This window comes from Aspergillus candidus (assembly GCF_002847045.1).
Source record: "Aspergillus candidus strain CBS 102.13 unplaced genomic scaffold BDW47scaffold_3, whole genome shotgun sequence".
Lineage (NCBI taxonomy): Eukaryota > Fungi > Ascomycota > Eurotiomycetes > Eurotiales > Aspergillaceae > Aspergillus > Aspergillus candidus.
In genome coordinates, this window is record NW_020194008.1 from 232,935 (window position 1) to 248,722 (window position 15,788).

The window sequence follows — 15,788 nt, forward strand, 5'->3', positions numbered from 1 at the left end:
TCAAGATGAAGAAAGTGAGAGGAAGAGAGAGAAGCGGCGGCAACGAGGCAGCGAGGCAACGAGGCCGACCAACAGAGCCGCGCCAACCGGGTTCGGTAAGTGTGCAGGTTGCGTACAGAAAACCAACCTAAAACCAATAGAAGAGAATCGAATCACTATTTCGATCAATGGCAATTGATTATTCAACCAACAATAGTGTTACTTGGGAGAATGATTCTGTGGTTGGTTTGTTTTGGCGATGTGATGATTCTACGATCCATCATAACACCAGTTTTATCTCAAGTGGTTCTGCTGAATATGTTTTTCTTTTTATTTTATTTTTTTCAATAAGAGAGATATAATTGAACGAATTACCCAGGTAGAGTGACCATGGCATTGATGGTCTGTGGACACCGGACCGGCTGTCCTTTATAACTTATCTTTTTGATGGTATTCATGAGACGGACGAACCGCTGTTTGTTTTGATTTTGCCCGATCCGGTCTAGCGTGGTGGAACGACGGGCGCTACGAGATGGGTCCGTTGCTTGATCCTGTATACTGGTATCTTAGGTATATAAATTGAGGATAATAGTCCTGTTGCCCGTGGAATCACCACAGATCTATGCATATAGTTCGAACGAACCGGTAGAAAAGGTGTTGATAGAGGGACAGTGTTCCGAAACCTTTCGGAGAGTAGATGGCGCGATACAAACAGGACAAACAGCACAAACAGTATCTCTTATCTTGTCTACATCGAACTGCAGAGGTCGACGTAGGATTGATACTGAGTACAGATCTACTGCTCTACGGAGGACTCCGTACTGTGTACAGACTACAGTCTGATCAGTGGCTGGCACGCCGATCAACCGACTGCAGAAAGTGGGTCCACGGGATTACTTTGACGGGGAATGCATTTGACAGTGGCGGTATATAAGTGAATATATATCAATGAACCAAGATGGCATGAATATATCTATAAATAATGATCGGTAGATAGATATATAGAAGGGAGAATAAGGTGAATACACCAGAGTAGGAGAATTCCGACGGATGGCGGAGGCGCCCGATGGCAGCCTGAGGAAAGTGGGCCATTGGGGACTGGACCATGGATAACTGACATGACTAAGCATGCATAAGAAGGACGGCATTTTCAGGGTTTTCCTCGCCCAATCCGGTCAAAGTGAGGGGATTCGATTTCTATAGCCCTAGTCACTGCATGAAGTGGATAGAGAACACCACAGAGAACAGTCTTGAGAAGTCAAAACGAGAATAGAGAAGAGGAAAGAAGAGAATAGAGAAGAGCAGTAGAGTAGAGTGGAGGCAAACAAGAAGAGGAAGCACGGTTCTGGTGGGTCTTTCCCTTCTTTTCCCTCTTCATTCTTTGTCTTATCGGACCGCGATGGATCGGAGTATTTCGCCTCCAGCCCTAATCGGGTCTTATCCACCGTTTCCATTACTCGATCGTGCCTTTTCCGAAGGGAATTCCAATAATGGCTTACTCGATCTTCTTTCTCTGATATAAGAAGCCTCTTATCTCTTATCTTTTCTTTCGACTTTCTCTCCTTCTTCTGCTCTTTCTTCTCTCTCTTCCTTCCCCATACCTTCGCTTCTGTCTTTCTCTCTCTCTCTCTCTCTCTCTTTTCTCGTGTCTCAGCATTAGCATCCTTCACCCCTTCTTCTCCTTCTTCTTCTTCCTCCTCCTGTCTCCCCCCTACCCTCCTCCCCATGCAATCCTCTCCCCCCTCCATCGCGGTCGTCGCCTCGTCCCGCGCCGTCGTCGCCGGTCGTCTGACCTCGGCTACCGTCGTCCTCTCGCGCACCACCGGGAAGATCACCGCCGTCCTCGACTCGGTCATCCCCGCCGAGGAGTTCCCTCCCGGTACTCCCTACACCGACTATTCCCCTCACGTCCTGCTCCCCGGCCTCGTCGACGCTCATGTTCACCTCAATGAGCCCGGCCGCACCGAGTGGGAGGGCTTCTATACCGGCACCCAGGCCGCGGCCTTTGGCGGTGTCACCACCGTCATCGATATGCCCTTGAATGCCATCCCCCCCACCACCACCGTCGCCAACTTCAAGGAGAAGTTGCGTGCCGCGGACGGCCAGTGCTGGGTCGACGTCGGCTTCTATGGCGGCATCATCCCCGGTAACGCCGGGGATCTCCAACCCCTCGTCAACGAGGGGGTCCGAGGTTTCAAGGGTTTCTTGATCGACAGTGGGGTGAGTTTTCTTCCCCCCCTTTTTTTTTTGTTGTTGGTGAATGTAGTCTCTCATACTGACCCCTCAGGTTGACGAATTCCCCGCCGTCTCGTCGGAGGATATCCGCAAAGCCATGACCGCCCTCGCCGACGAACCCACCACGCTGATGTTCCACGCCGAGATGGAACCCCCCAACGCCCCCGCTTCCGGGGCCGACCCCACCCCCGCCCTGGACGGCCCCCCCGAGGCCTACTCCACCTTCCTGGCCTCCCGCCCCTCCTCCTATGAGACCGCCGCCGTTGAGGAGATCCTCGCCCTGGCTCCCCTCGCTCCCAAGCTCCCCCTGCACATCGTCCACCTGTCCGCCATGGAGGCCATCCCGCTCCTGCGCCGGGCCCGCGCCGACGGCGTCGCCATCACTGCCGAAACCTGCTTCCATTACCTGTCCCTGGCCGCCGAGGAGATCCGCGACGGTGACACTCGCCACAAGTGCTGCCCGCCCATCCGCACCCAGTCCAACCAGGACGCCCTCTGGGCCGAACTGGAACGTCACGCCGACACCGGCGTCATCAAGACCGTCGTCTCGGATCACTCTCCCTGCACCCCGGACCTCAAACGCCTGCCGGCCCACATCCCCGGCCACGTCGTCGAGGAGAAGGATATGGGCAGCTTCGCCGCCGCCTGGGGCGGCATCTCCTCGGTGGGCCTGGGCCTCCCCATCATGTGGACCGAACTCAGCCAGCGCAAGGGCCTGACCGCCGCCGCGGACGACATCCAGACCAAGAAGGCCCTCCAGGACGTGGTGCGCCTCTGCTGCGCCAACACGGCGGCGCAGGTCGGCCTCGATCGCCAAAAGGGCGACCTGGTGCCGGGCTTCGACGCCGACATCTGCGTCTTCGACGACAGTGCTGAGTGGATCGTCGAGCCGAACACGATGCTCTTCCGCAACAAGTGCTCCCCCTATCAAGGCCGCCGACTCCGGGGCATGGTGCGCGAGACGTGGCTGCGGGGAGAGAAGATCTTCAGCCGCGAGGGCGGGTTCAGCCGTAAGACGCCGACGGGCCATTTGCTCCTGGAGAAACGCAGTTAATTTTCTCTCTCCCTCTCTCTCCCTTTCTCTTTTCCTCTTTCTGTCTTCCTCTCGATCCACCGATCGAGGCTATTGACGATGGACAGTCATGATCCACCGACAGAAAAGAAAAAAACGCAAAAACACCGTTTAATCGGATATGACGATTGATGATCTACCGACGACTTCATTTGAGCCCACTTGGTTTCTTGATCTTGGGTATGCACCTGCCTCTAACCCAGTGCATTAACGCTACAGCATTAGATTTGCATTTTCGTATTAGCATAGTTAGAGAGTATTATCGTTCATTATATAATAAAGAAGTCAACTTGTGGGTAACTGGGTTGTATTCAGTATAGTAGTACTCCGTAGTATAGCAGTAGTAATCAATATAGTAGTGGAAATAAGGTAGTTGATAACACTAGAAGAGAACCCGATCCACCTTTCAGCACCTATTGTATTGCTGATGATGTGATGATATGATAAAACATCATCATCTTTATTGTATTCCAGATGATAATATGGTGATAAAGATGGATACCAACGGACGGTTGTAGGGAGAGAGAGAAGTGCAAGTCCAGATGGGGCGTAAGAGAATACCAGCAATGATCGTATCTTACGTAATACAAGTATTACCGTTATTAATAATGCACAAGACTTGAATCATATGGATCAAAGTGGCTGATGAGAGTCTAGTTCAACGCGGGGAATCAATTACTCTACAAATCGAGTATACGGTGGAGGTGGGGTTTCAACACCTACCTACTACCTACTATAGGAAGGTACTGTCCATATAGTACCTGTATATGGAGTAGTATTGGTAGAGTGCATTGAGTGTCACAGTAGGATTGAGTAGAATAGAAAGCCGTACTTGTGTACATTATTCTATTCTATTTTATTTTATATTGATTGAGTTATCATTTACATATTGATTCAGGATCAGGATTATACCCATGTACCCATCTACCACCGAGAATCCCCGATCGACGGATCTTTCCGACTCGTATAGCGTGCACCCCACTACCCCGTAGTAGACTGTACTATAGGATGCTCCCCACGCGGGATGGTCATCTCGTTTAGAGGGTTGACTCTGCTGCGGTGCTGGCCGGAACGATTGTGATAGGATGATTCCTCTTCCTCTTCTTCCAAGCCTTCCAACTCCCCCCGCATCATGGCCAGGTGGCTGTCTTCAAAGACCTAGCGGTCTAGCATCCGGACGGATGGAAGACATCAAGCTGGGAGTGATGAATGGTCTAGACTCGAGGGGACGGTCTGGTCTCGCTTGCGCAATATACTTGGACAGGCGACCATGTCATATGATCTGCCCTCGAGGTAAAACTGTCGTTTACATCTGCAGTCCGAGAAGAGCATGCTCAGCGCATGACGGGCGAAAAGGCTAAACTGCCACTTCTGCCCTAAACAGCCACTAGTCTCCAGATGCAGCCGGCTGGTCTGGTGGGGACGGTCCCTGTTGACCTTCTGTCGGAAAGCTCAGATACTTCCAGTCTTCGATCTCCTCGATAATACACTTGAGTCGGTCGCGGATACTTTCCACCGCGTAAGTCCCAAGAATAAGGCGCAGCGGCGGGTAAGAGCAGTGCCCCAGCTGCCAGATCAAATTGGTCGCTTTGACGGCGCTGGCGGGCTGTTTGTCCCCCAGCCACATGAGCATGCGTTTAGCGTGCGCCGCGGGCGACGTGTGCGTGTTGTAGGGCTCGCTGGGCGGCTTGACCAGGAAGTGGCCGTAGAGGGGCAGCGGTGTCGCCAGGTTAGCCTGCGCGTGGTCCTGCGCGGCGGCGGCAGCAGCAGCAGCAGTAGCAGCAGCAGGGAAGGCAGCCGGGTCGGAGACGAGATCGCCCACGTCGTCGCGGCGCATATGGCCCGGCTCGACGAGCGTAGTCTTGATATTGAAGCTGTCCACCTCGTAGAGCATGCTCTCCATCAAGCCCTCAACGGCGTACTTCGACGCGCAGTAGGGCCCCAGCCCCGGCACGCCGAGGGCGCCGGACGTCGAACTGAAGATAACGTATCGGCCAGACCCCCGCTCGCGAAAGTGCGGCAATGACAGCTGAATCATGTTCAACGTGCCGGTGAAGTTCGTCTCGAACTGGTCGCGAATATTGTACTCGTCTTGGTCTTCGCAGGCGCCGATCACGCCGTAGCCGGAGCAATTGGCGACGATGTCGATGCGGCCGAATCGTTCGATGGTGCGGTCAATGACACGTTGGACGGTTTCGCGGGCTCGCACGTCGCATAGGAGGCCTAGGCAGTTCTCGTGCTCTTCCTCTAGCTTCTTCATGCTCTCGGGGCTGGTTTCGAATGTCCGTCCTACTGCGGCGACGAGGTCATCCTGGGCTAAAGCGGTCTTGACTAGCGAGCGACCCATGTGACCGACAGCACCGAATATCTGCGAGCCATTGGTGCGTCAGTCATTGGGAATGAGGACGATCGAGGTACGCGGTAACTCACCAGCCATACCAACGGTTTCGGGGGGTTCTGCGGTCCGGGCGGGTCGGTGGTCAAGGGGAGTTGAAGCTTTGGTTCGCGCGGCACCGAGGGATTGGGCGGGGATGCATTGGACGGCCTGGAAGGGGAGTTCTGAAGCTCCATTGAGAGAACTGGTTCTGCGATGCCTTTCGACTTGATCGTGAGGGGGCTGGATCGTGATGCCCCAGGCAGTCGGATCGTCAGTCAGCGGGCGGGACGGTGTTTGCCCTGTTTGTTATACTTCCTTATCAGATTCGGGATACTGCCTCGATTTACCGCCAACGCGTCGACCTCCCATCGCGTTAGTTGTGGAATGGTCAACTATCCCAAGTCACGCTGTATACTAGATTGAAACTCCCGCCTATTTATTCTGCGTCATATTGGTAGAGATATTTGGTTCATAATGATGGAGGTCCTTGCGCAGGATGAGTCCACCATCGAAGACGTACACCCCCACCCATCCCTTTATCATCCGCGGGGACTAACAATACAAGTGTCGAATGGCATTGAAAACGGCTTATCTAGAAAGAGACTACCTCGAGGCAATCGGACACGCATCGCGCATCTTAGACGCCGAGAAAGGGAGGAATCAGCAGGTGGAGCAGTTGTTTGTCGAGTTTGAGAATGACAGCCTTCAACTCCAGTTGGACCGATTGAACCAAGACTTGGCCAGGTCGATGAGAAGGGAGACCGATGCGCGACAGGAACTCCGAAAGGTCTACGAGGATCTGAACCGGTCTCATCAGACGGCTGTGATTTGCTCGCGGGAAACCGAGGAACTTCGCGTATGTATGCACCCCGGGATCTACGACGCATTCTGACCTTGGACCCAGGAAGAGCTTGCCTCCGTAAATACCGTTTCCGCGGACTCTCAAAAGCTTGTCGCCGAGAAAACGCGACTGTCGAGAGACCTGGCATCGCTGCAATCCGAGGCGGAGCGACTCCGATCTCAAGCAGCTTCCACGTCTGCCGCCATCGCCGAAAAGCAGGCCCTCGAACGTCAATTCAACGCCTTGGATGTAGAGCTGGAGGATGAGAAACGAGCGCATAATCATACCCGCGCTCAGGCGTCCAAACTGTCAGACGAGATCGTCACCCTCACAACCAAGCTGGACGAGACGCGGAAGAAGCTTGCCGAGGTGGAGAGCAGTGCTCACCAACAAAGCCGTAAATGGGCCTCGGAACGCACCACACTGGAAGCGAAGATCGAAAGTCTGAGTCGGAAGCAGTCTCTTGATCAGGAGAGTCTCGCTATGGCACAGGCTAACAATCAACGACGGCCGGTTGCGCCGGAAGCTACAAGACTGGCCGATCCGCCTCCGCAGACCGTCCCACTCAAGGATCAGTCCCGCAGCTCCCGATTTGATCCCGGCATGACCATCAGCACGCCTGGTGCCGTCCGCGGCGCGGAGAAAAAGAAGCAACCCATCACACGACCGGGTGAAAAGTCTGCATTCTCCATCACCCCGTTCCTGGAACGCACGAAAGGGCGAGATTCGACTATGTCCTCGGACGAATCAGAGAACGACACCCCTGTGGCGCGCGCGGTTGATCGCGCGAGGGAACAGCGCTCGGAAGCCCCTAGTGAAGGTCGAAGCATCGCTTCCAGCAACCGGGAGCCGTCAGTGTCGGCCAATGAGGCAGTTTCAGAGGAGCAACCGGCCCAGGCCAAGCCCAAGGCCAAAGTCACGAAGAAAACACAGAAGAAACCGAGCAACCTGGTTGACGCCAGCGATATGGCAGGGACCTCTGCATCCTTATTCAACCGTGCCCCAGGTCTAGGAATGGCGAAAACCAAGAAGCGCAAGCTGGGTGGGCAGCGTGACAAGACCCTGCTTGACGATGACTTCGAGGAGGAGCCCTCAAAGGACCTCAAAAAACCCGCCGGTAAGCAGTCAATAGCAGCAACGTGTCTGTCTCAGCCTTGGGCTAACCATCACTATCACAGCATTCGGTGCGTTTTCGACATTTTCGCCCCTGAAGAAAGATCGGCGTCGATAAGGTTCGTAGGAAGAAGAAGTATGACTATAAACTACGACTTGCATAATGGGAGATTTCTCAAATTGGCGTTATGGACATCTAGAACTGGCCGGTGTATGTGATATACTTAGCAGAGGAAACAATCCTTGACTGAACAAACCTCCAAGTTCCAACTATGGCCAGTTCCACGGTAGGAAGATGACTGTGCCCTTAGCTATGGTGATCTATGGTGATCAGTGGGGCGCAGACTTGAGTTCCTCCAAACCAAACCGATGATGGTGCTTACGGGATGATGATCCACTTCAGGAATGTGAGAAACGAAGGATGGATTATCCAGGGGGGTGAAATGGCGATCTGCTGGCGGCTCACTACATTAATCCTTCCTCGTCTCCGTATAGATCTCTCCTGGACTCAGCATACATCCTCCAAATATACCCAGCGAGCAAATCCTACTTCATTCCATTGACAGGCTCAAACCAAGAAACCACCAAGATGCAAACCCACCTCACAGCGCTCCTCTTCCTGCTCCCTCTCCTCTCCAATGCCCTCCCAGCCCAAAACTCCTCCCCCAACCCTAACCTCCAAACCCGGGCCCAAAAAGAAACCCAACTCACCCCCAAACAAATCGAAACCATCGCCCCCAAATCCAAATCCTGCGAATCGGCTTCATCAAAAGACGAATGCGCGACGGCAGCGCAAGCCGCGCCGGCCATCAGCGCGTCCTTCGACAAGTACAAGGTGCATTCGCGGGCCGAACAAGCCGCTGTTATCGGGCTGATGGCTTTTGAAAGTGAAGAGTTTCAATATAACCGGAATCATTCGCCCGGGGTGCCGGGTAAGGGGAGTGCGTTCTATTCTTTCCCCTAACCCTATCTGCCCTCTTCTATACTAGCATCAAACTAACCACAACCCCGATATGAATATAGCCCGAAACATGCAATCCCCAACCTACAACCAAAAATACGCATCGTCCCTCCCCGACATCGCAGACGCAGCAGAACAAGCCTCCTCAGACGCAGACAAGGTGCTCGACCTGCTAGTCGACAAAACAGAGTACGATTTCGGATCCGGGGCGTGGTTCCTGACGACACAGTGTGGGGATGATGTGCGAAAGCAGTTGCAGTCTGGGAGTGAGAAGGGCTGGAAGGCTTATATACGGGATTGTGTGGGGACGGAGGCGAATCGGGAGAGGAGGGGGTATTGGGAGAGGGCTGTTGATGCGTTGGGTTGAATTCATTCATTTACCTATCTAGAGGCAAGTATCGACTACTAGGTACTAGGTGCCGTAGACTGTGTACACTTGTGGTTGTTTGGTGTTGAACTAGGAATGGTCTATCTCAGGGGGTATATATCCATGATCATCATAGTGCTAGGTACTGAATATGTATTCACGAATGTCTGACTTGATCACCTTCAGTGACACATTTGGATATGTACACCGTTGGAGAAGAGAAGCTGTTGACCCCGAGGACAAGAAGATAAGCTATGGCAAGTCGCATGAACCGAGGGGAAAGGAGTATCAGTACTTGATATACGTATATTTCTTGGTCAGTTAATGGACGAATGTAGTAGGCCAGACATGCTCTACAGTACTGGAGAGTGGGTAAGTACGCTCGCAATAACTTGATACTCTATAACCATACACACAGCGTTGCAACGACAGTCGTTAGCAATATATCTGGACCACTTGACCAGAACACATCTGGCGAGTGGCAGATGTTGACATCCAACATAACGGTACGTGGTATATTATACACAATTATTATACATCAATGACACACTTCTCATGACAACGGCTTAACACCCTTATGGATAGCAGCAATTCCCCCCGTCAAATTCTCGAACCCCCGTCCCGGAATCATAAACCCAGCCTTGTGGATCATCGCCCGGAACTCCTCCTGGCTGGGGAACTGCTCGATACTCTCCACGAGGTACTGGTAGCTGCCGCGATCACCAGCAACCAGCTGCCCGATCAACGGGATAGCGCTGAAGCTCCACTGCTTGTACAGGGCATTGAGGATAGCATTGTCGACCTTGCTGAACTCCATACAAGCAAAGACACCACCAGGCTTCAGCACACGGAATGCCTCATTCAGCGCAGCCTGCTTATCCGTGAAGTTGCGGATGCCAAACACCACCGTGTAGAGATCGACCGAGTTATCCGGGACGGAGGGCATCTCCTGGGCGTTGGCCTCGAGGAAGGACAGACGGGAGGTGTTGTAGTAGGGGGTCTGGATGCTGCGCTTCTTGCCCTCGGCGAGCATGTCCGGGTTGATGTCGGAGATGGTGACGCGGGTGTCGCGGTCGTGGTTGATGTTGGTCGCGTGGTCCAGCATGCGAAAGGCGATGTCGCCAGTCCCGCCGGCGATGTCGAGGATGTTCCAGCCGCGGTTGGCGGGGTCGGTGCCATCGCGAGAGGGGAGCGCGGATCCGGGGTTCAACGAGCGCACGAAGTGGTCTTTCCAGAGTCGGTGGATCCCGAGGGACATGAAGTCGTTCATGTTGTCATACGATGAGGCGACGGAGCTGAACACGGCGCCGACTATTGACCGTATTATTAGCATGCATCCACCATGTAGTCTCCAAATATAATATAGAAAAAGAAGATATATATATACCCATCGACTCCTTCTCCGATTCCCGAACATTGGTAAACCCAAAATGGGTCATTCCCCCATCGTTCGTCTTGTTGTTCTCCACCCGGGCAGCTCGAGTGCAGGAAAAGCAGCGGTAGGGGGTGGAGATGCTGCCTCCTCGACGAGCGGCGTGGCGCAAGCCCCTCCATACCGAAGGGGACATCATGGTATCAATCAAAGTTTCGAATTGCGGGTTTCGATAGTGAGTGGATGATGAGAAGTTGGACCTCGGAGGTGCGCAGATCTCCGCGTCCGGAAGCTTTTCTTCCTCGTTTTTTCTGCTGCGCCTCACCGCCCATCATGTTGTCTTCTCCGCGTCTTCTTCTCCTCTGGTGGATTGTGTTGATGCGCTGATCAGGTTGAACAGATCCCAGAGGATACATTCCGACACATAGCGAACTATTATGGAGTGTGTGTTTTTTGTCAATGTGGCAGACTGATGATAATCACTATGGATGAAGAACGCATACATGGTATACCAGGCCTAGATCGGGGTCCACCCAGCATCTAGATGATATGAGAACCGCTCATGATTGCCTATTGACGATCGCCGTTTTGGCCGAAAACAATTTACACAATGACAGACTCGCTCAAGTGTGACATGCCACTGCATACAGAAAAGACAGCAAACCCAAGCGCAGCCACATCATGCGTGTGGAACCCAACAACAACAAGACAGACCACCACGACACCCTCCAAACCTACACCTCTAATACCCTCAACACCAATATAAATATCAACCGTCAATCTGACACCCTCCGATACATCACAATATCCACCCGATTGGCCCAACACAGCCCCATTAGCCCAAACTCTGTCTGGCTCAGGCACGAACCAGTCAGCCAAGGCAGATGCGAAACCGGACCATTCACGATACACGAACACCCTCCTCTTCGCGATCTGCCGCAGAGCAAACAAACGGCTTGCGCGTCCTGCAACGCTGATGTTGCTTGAATTGCCGATCTGCCGACTGTCAGGTACAGATAGACAGGTACATCACATCATAGTCATCCATGGGGGATCCATGGAGGGGGGCTAGTGCAAGGTACTCGGGGAGGTGCAGGGTGAGGTTGTACAGATGCGGTTTTTTTTTTTTTTGCTCTTTCGTACTGTCCTGCTTCTCGGTCGGTTTCTTTACTCCGTGTGTACGAGGCGTTGGTGGCTAGGTGGGTGGTGGGTCTGGGCTTGTTCTGCCGGTTGTCCGGCTGGTGGTTCCTACACCAGGGGATATTGTAGACACGTAGAATTCTAAACTTCGAAGAAATACAGAGTACTACTAACAGAATACAGATTTAATTCATTCATTTCATATATTTCATATACTATTCAAGCCAGCAACCAGCTGGGCTTGCTCATCACATACATCCAGAAAAAAAAACAAAAAAAGAAACACTATGGCCAGTCCAACTATACTCCGTCCCAAGATGCTCCAGGCATCGAACCTACTTAATAACCCGCCGCAGAAGGCAGCTTCTTCGGGGTATCATCCCGGTAGGTATCCGTGATCAGGCTCTTGAAGCTGGGCGACCACTCCACCCGCGGGGTCAGCGGGTCGAGCCCCCACAGCTCCGACACGTACTTGAGGATGGAGGTGTGGGTGAACTCGTTGGGCTGGTCTTTGGGGCTGTTCTGGATCACGCCCTTGCCGACCCAGGGCGACATCAGCACCGTGGGCACCCGGATGCCCAGGCGGTCGAAATGGAAAGTGGACTCCTTGCCGTCGCGGGCCTTCTCGGTGTAGGTCAGGTCGTCGCCGGCGGGGACGTTCTCGGGCGGGGCGACGTGGTCGGCGAAACCGCCGTGCTCGTCAAAGGTCAGGATGAAGAGCGTGTCCTTCCACTGCGGGGAGCCGCGCAGGGCCTCGTAGACGCTCTTGATGAAGTTCTCGCCCATGTTGATGGGCGAGGGCGGGTGGAAGGAGGTGTAGGAGCAGCACTCCGGGTTGATCCAGGTGAACTGCGGCAGGTTACCGTCCTTGGCGTCCTTGTAGAACTGGTCGATGCGCTTGACGTTGGTGTCGCCCTTGCCGGAGGAGGCGGTCCAGTTGTAGAACATGGAGTCCGGGTTGAAGTTGGTGGTGTTGGAGTAGTTCATCCAGCTGATGTCGGCCTTGTCGAGCTGCTCGAAGATGGACTCCTGCGGCAGGGATGAGGTGTCGAAGTCGCGGTCATTCTTGCCGTGACCGTGCGACGTGCCCGAGGTCAGGTAGGCCCGGTTGGGATTGGTCGGGCCCGGGACGGCGGCGAACCAGCGGTCGAAGAGCACAAAGTTCTCGGCCATGGCGTTGAAGACGGGGACCATGTCGGGCGTGTAGTAGTTGATGACCTCGGCCGCCCGCGTCAGGTCCGCGTCCAGACCGTAGGCGGCGATCTGCTCGGACACGAAGCCTTGCATGTCCGGCATGTCGTTCTTGGCGTTGGGGTGGTACGTGCTGTACACCTGCTGGTTGCCGCCGGTGATACTGTGATCCGGATCATCGGGCGCGACGTTCTTCGCGATGGGCTTCGCACACACCCGCTTGGAATACGCGTCCGTGACGTTGGCCGGGTTACAGTACTCCCGATCGACGAGACCATCGATCTTCTTGTTGTAGGTCAGCCCGCCGGCGAACACGTCAAAGGACAGGTTCTCCTCCACCAGGACCACGACATTCTTGATGGGACCCTTGGTGGCTGGATGGGACGGGCGTCCCAGGACGCCCGACCGCAGCGAGGAGGAGAAGAGAAAGAAGGTGAGGAGGGAGAGGAGCGACATGATGGTGAGGAGGAGGGTGATGATGGCAGACCGCAGCCAGGAAGGGGATGCAGCGGCCCTCTTTAAAGCCGTGGAATGTTCGTCCTGCAGGACCAGCAGCGGCTTCACCAGACCCTCTTCCACCAGGCCCTCGTCCTCCTCCTCTCTGTCGTCCTTGTCCAGTAACGGACCCATGTGGTCAACCGGCTGCCTGTCTGCCTCTCTCACCTCCATCCCCTCCCTCCCCTCCTCCGAGGAGAGGGGCTGATAGGTCCCCGGTCGGGACCTGTCCAGCGACGCACGTGTGCCTGGTGATGTGACCATGTTGGCTGATGGGGGGTTTTCTCGGAGTCTAGTAAATTAATTCTAGCGTGTCGTCCAGCAGTCCTCCACCAAATGAGGGTGGATGTAAGGGAGGGTCACCACGGTGGGACAAACGACAAAGTCTGGATTGCAGAGACTAGTGGGGAATTTAGTTCCATCCAGAGGAGAAGTCGGACAGAGGTAAGTTTCTCGGTTCGGTCAGTCGAGGAGGTTGACCTGGTAGGAGGAGAGTGAAGTCCAGGATCAGCTGCTTGATGGGCGGTGGAAACCCCGCGTGGGAAGATCATCCGCCATGATTGGCTCACTGGGTCCATTTTCAGGGATGATTCAGGATATTTTCAGGGATGTTGATGACTTTCTTGCGGGTTTTTTTTTCTTTTCCTCTTTGATTGTCTTGGACGATCAGAAAACCAGAAAGCAATCAGAACGTCATGGCTGAATGCGTGCTTGACTCAGGCTCTACACATGCCTGACGGTTGCGGTGTCTGTGTCGGGATTTCGTGCCGACGAGACTTCAGTACTTTGAATCCTAGTACATTAGCGTGGAGCCAGTATGTAGAGACTAGAGAGGTAGGGATATCCGAGTAGTATCCGTAGTATCAAGTACATGGACTAGTTAGATGCATCATGATCTATCGTGTGGACTAGAGTATCGACGAGGATAAGAGTATAGACCGACGATGGAGTCACAGGATGCGATGAGGTCATGCCGGCCTTGGCGGCCTGGCGCCTCAGGCTGTCAAGGCCATCAGGCCATCAGGCCATCAGGCCCCCAGGCCACCGGACCAAGCCACTAGCCTCGAGGCCCCAGGCTCACAGGCTACCAGGCTCCCAGGCTCCCAGGCTCCCAGGCTCCCCGGCTACCCCAGCCTTATCCCTCATAAAGCCTTCTTGGCTGCGTGATATCGCCATCTTCCATTCGATCCTCCGCTGATCCCGAGGTCTGATGGCACTATTTCTTCCAGCCGCCCCTCCACCATGACACGCTCGCGTGGGGGAGAAGGAAACATCTCGTCAATACTCAATCCCTTTGTCAAGATTGTTTTTTTAGACTTTCCCTGCCCACCATGTTGGCGGCGAGGACCGCTAGACGCACACACCGCTCCTTGATGCCCAAACCTGACCAGTCGCCCGCCGCCAGCCGCTGCTTCTCCGCACGATCGTGGCTCCAATCTGACGAGCCATCAGCCTCGTCGGTCGCCACGGCCTTTCTCTCCCGTTTTCGATCGATCGGACCCCAGTCCCGCTCCCAGGTGCTCGATGCGAATCAGCTGCAACTACTCTCGCTCACCCTCAACCGTCCGTCGCTATTCCCGGGATCCCCCGCTCTGTCAAACAGCCCCGCATCGCTGGCCGGGGGCACCCCACTACCTCCAGGGTATCATCTTGTCTACTTTACCCCGGCCTTTCTGGAAGATGAACTGGGTCCGGATGGCACCGATGCATCGTATAATCCTAGGCCACCTTTCACGCGGCGGATGTGGGCCGGCGGCGAGGTAGCGTGGCCGCGGAAGGCGGATGGCCAACCGAACCCCTTGCGCGTGGGCCAGCAAGTGCGCGAGACTACTACCGTCCTCAGCGCAGAGCCCAAAGTGGTGCGGAAGACGGGGGAGGAGATGATTGTGGTGGGGGTGGAGAAGGAGTTCAGCAACGAGCAAGGGGTCGCTCTTCTAGATCGGAGGTAGACAGACGCCCCTTCAAGACCGCGTTGCACCGGAAGACTAAACTGCATCGAACAGAAACTGGGTCTTTCGCAAAGCCTTGACGATGCCAGCACCGCCGGCGACCCCGTCGTCGAATGCGATCCCCGTGGCTTCCACCCCCGCGTCGTCGACCACGACCACGGCCGGCACCACCCACACGCGCACGCTGCGCCAGACCGCCGTGACGCTCTTTCGCTTTTCTGCACTGACGTTCAATCCGCATAAGATCCACTATTCCACGCCTTGGGCCCGCGACGTGGAAGGGCACCGCGACATCGTGGTCCACGGACCGCTGAACTTGATCTCCATCCTGGATCTGTGGAGGGATACCCGCCCTTCCGTCGGCGGTGATCCGGCCCAGATGCTTCCCGCGAGTATCTCCTACCGGGCCACGAGCCCCCTGTACGCGGAGGAAGAGTACCGGATCGTGATGGATGAGACCGCAGGCGACGGGGTGGCGAACGTCCAGATCATTGCCCCGGGGGATCAGGTGGCGATGAAGGCCGAGATTCGGTCGTAGGCTATACAGGTATACATTACAGTAGATGAATAGATAAACCCATTGGCTCAGAGACCCCAGTAGTAAATGATCTTGGCCATAAGACTCCCCTGTCCATGCATCGGATCTCACATAATCAATCTCAAGCATGCCGATCTCGGGCCATGGGGTATGAATCG

General features: G+C 54.6%; 7 protein-coding genes across 7 annotated transcripts; 4 read left to right on the plus strand and 3 right to left on the minus strand.

The window, feature by feature from the left end:
* Positions 1–1,704: 1,704 nt before the first annotated feature.
* On the plus strand, positions 1,705–3,268 carry BDW47DRAFT_122239 (allantoinase alX; the record flags this gene model as incomplete). Its single annotated transcript, XM_024815805.1, has 2 exons — positions 1,705–2,199; positions 2,267–3,268. The coding sequence occupies 2 exons, from the start codon at positions 1,705–1,707 to the stop codon at positions 3,266–3,268; spliced, it is 1,497 nt and encodes a 498-aa protein (XP_024675800.1).
* Positions 3,269–4,673: 1,405 nt separating this feature from the next.
* Positions 4,674–5,857, minus strand: BDW47DRAFT_122240 (SDR family oxidoreductase; the record flags this gene model as incomplete). The annotated part of the gene is made up of 2 exons (XM_024815806.1): positions 4,674–5,654; positions 5,717–5,857. The coding sequence occupies 2 exons, from the start codon at positions 5,855–5,857 to the stop codon at positions 4,674–4,676; spliced, it is 1,122 nt and encodes a 373-aa protein (XP_024675801.1).
* Positions 5,858–6,137: 280 nt separating this feature from the next.
* On the plus strand, positions 6,138–7,735 carry BDW47DRAFT_122241 (uncharacterized protein; the record flags this gene model as incomplete). Its single annotated transcript, XM_024815807.1, has 4 exons — positions 6,138–6,179; positions 6,229–6,519; positions 6,568–7,621; positions 7,683–7,735. 4 exons carry the CDS (start codon positions 6,138–6,140, stop codon positions 7,733–7,735), a joined length of 1,440 nt encoding a protein of 479 aa, XP_024675802.1.
* A 471-nt stretch (positions 7,736–8,206) lies between these two features.
* BDW47DRAFT_122242 (uncharacterized protein) lies at positions 8,207–8,945 on the plus strand (the record flags this gene model as incomplete). The annotated part of the gene is made up of 2 exons (XM_024815808.1): positions 8,207–8,558; positions 8,641–8,945. 2 exons carry the CDS (start codon positions 8,207–8,209, stop codon positions 8,943–8,945), a joined length of 657 nt encoding a protein of 218 aa, XP_024675803.1.
* A 393-nt stretch (positions 8,946–9,338) lies between these two features.
* Positions 9,339–10,757, minus strand: BDW47DRAFT_41711 (class I SAM-dependent methyltransferase). Its single transcript, XM_024818975.1, has 2 exons — positions 10,333–10,757; positions 9,339–10,256 (listed from the first exon to the last, which is right to left on the minus strand). Exons 1-2 carry the CDS (start codon positions 10,514–10,516, stop codon positions 9,499–9,501), a joined length of 942 nt encoding a protein of 313 aa, XP_024675804.1. The 5' UTR covers positions 10,517–10,757; the 3' UTR covers positions 9,339–9,498.
* Positions 10,758–11,635: 878 nt separating this feature from the next.
* BDW47DRAFT_98581 (putative phosphatidylglycerol specific phospholipase) lies at positions 11,636–14,041 on the minus strand. Its single transcript, XM_024820664.1, has one exon. The coding sequence runs from the start codon at positions 13,405–13,407 to the stop codon at positions 11,797–11,799; it is 1,611 nt and encodes a 536-aa protein (XP_024675805.1). The 5' UTR covers positions 13,408–14,041; the 3' UTR covers positions 11,636–11,796.
* A 118-nt stretch (positions 14,042–14,159) lies between these two features.
* On the plus strand, positions 14,160–15,741 carry BDW47DRAFT_98583 (hydroxyacyl-thioester dehydratase HTD2). Its single transcript, XM_024820665.1, has 2 exons — positions 14,160–15,088; positions 15,147–15,741. Exons 1-2 carry the CDS (start codon positions 14,475–14,477, stop codon positions 15,628–15,630), a joined length of 1,098 nt encoding a protein of 365 aa, XP_024675806.1. The 5' UTR covers positions 14,160–14,474; the 3' UTR covers positions 15,631–15,741.
* Positions 15,742–15,788: the final 47 nt, after the last annotated feature.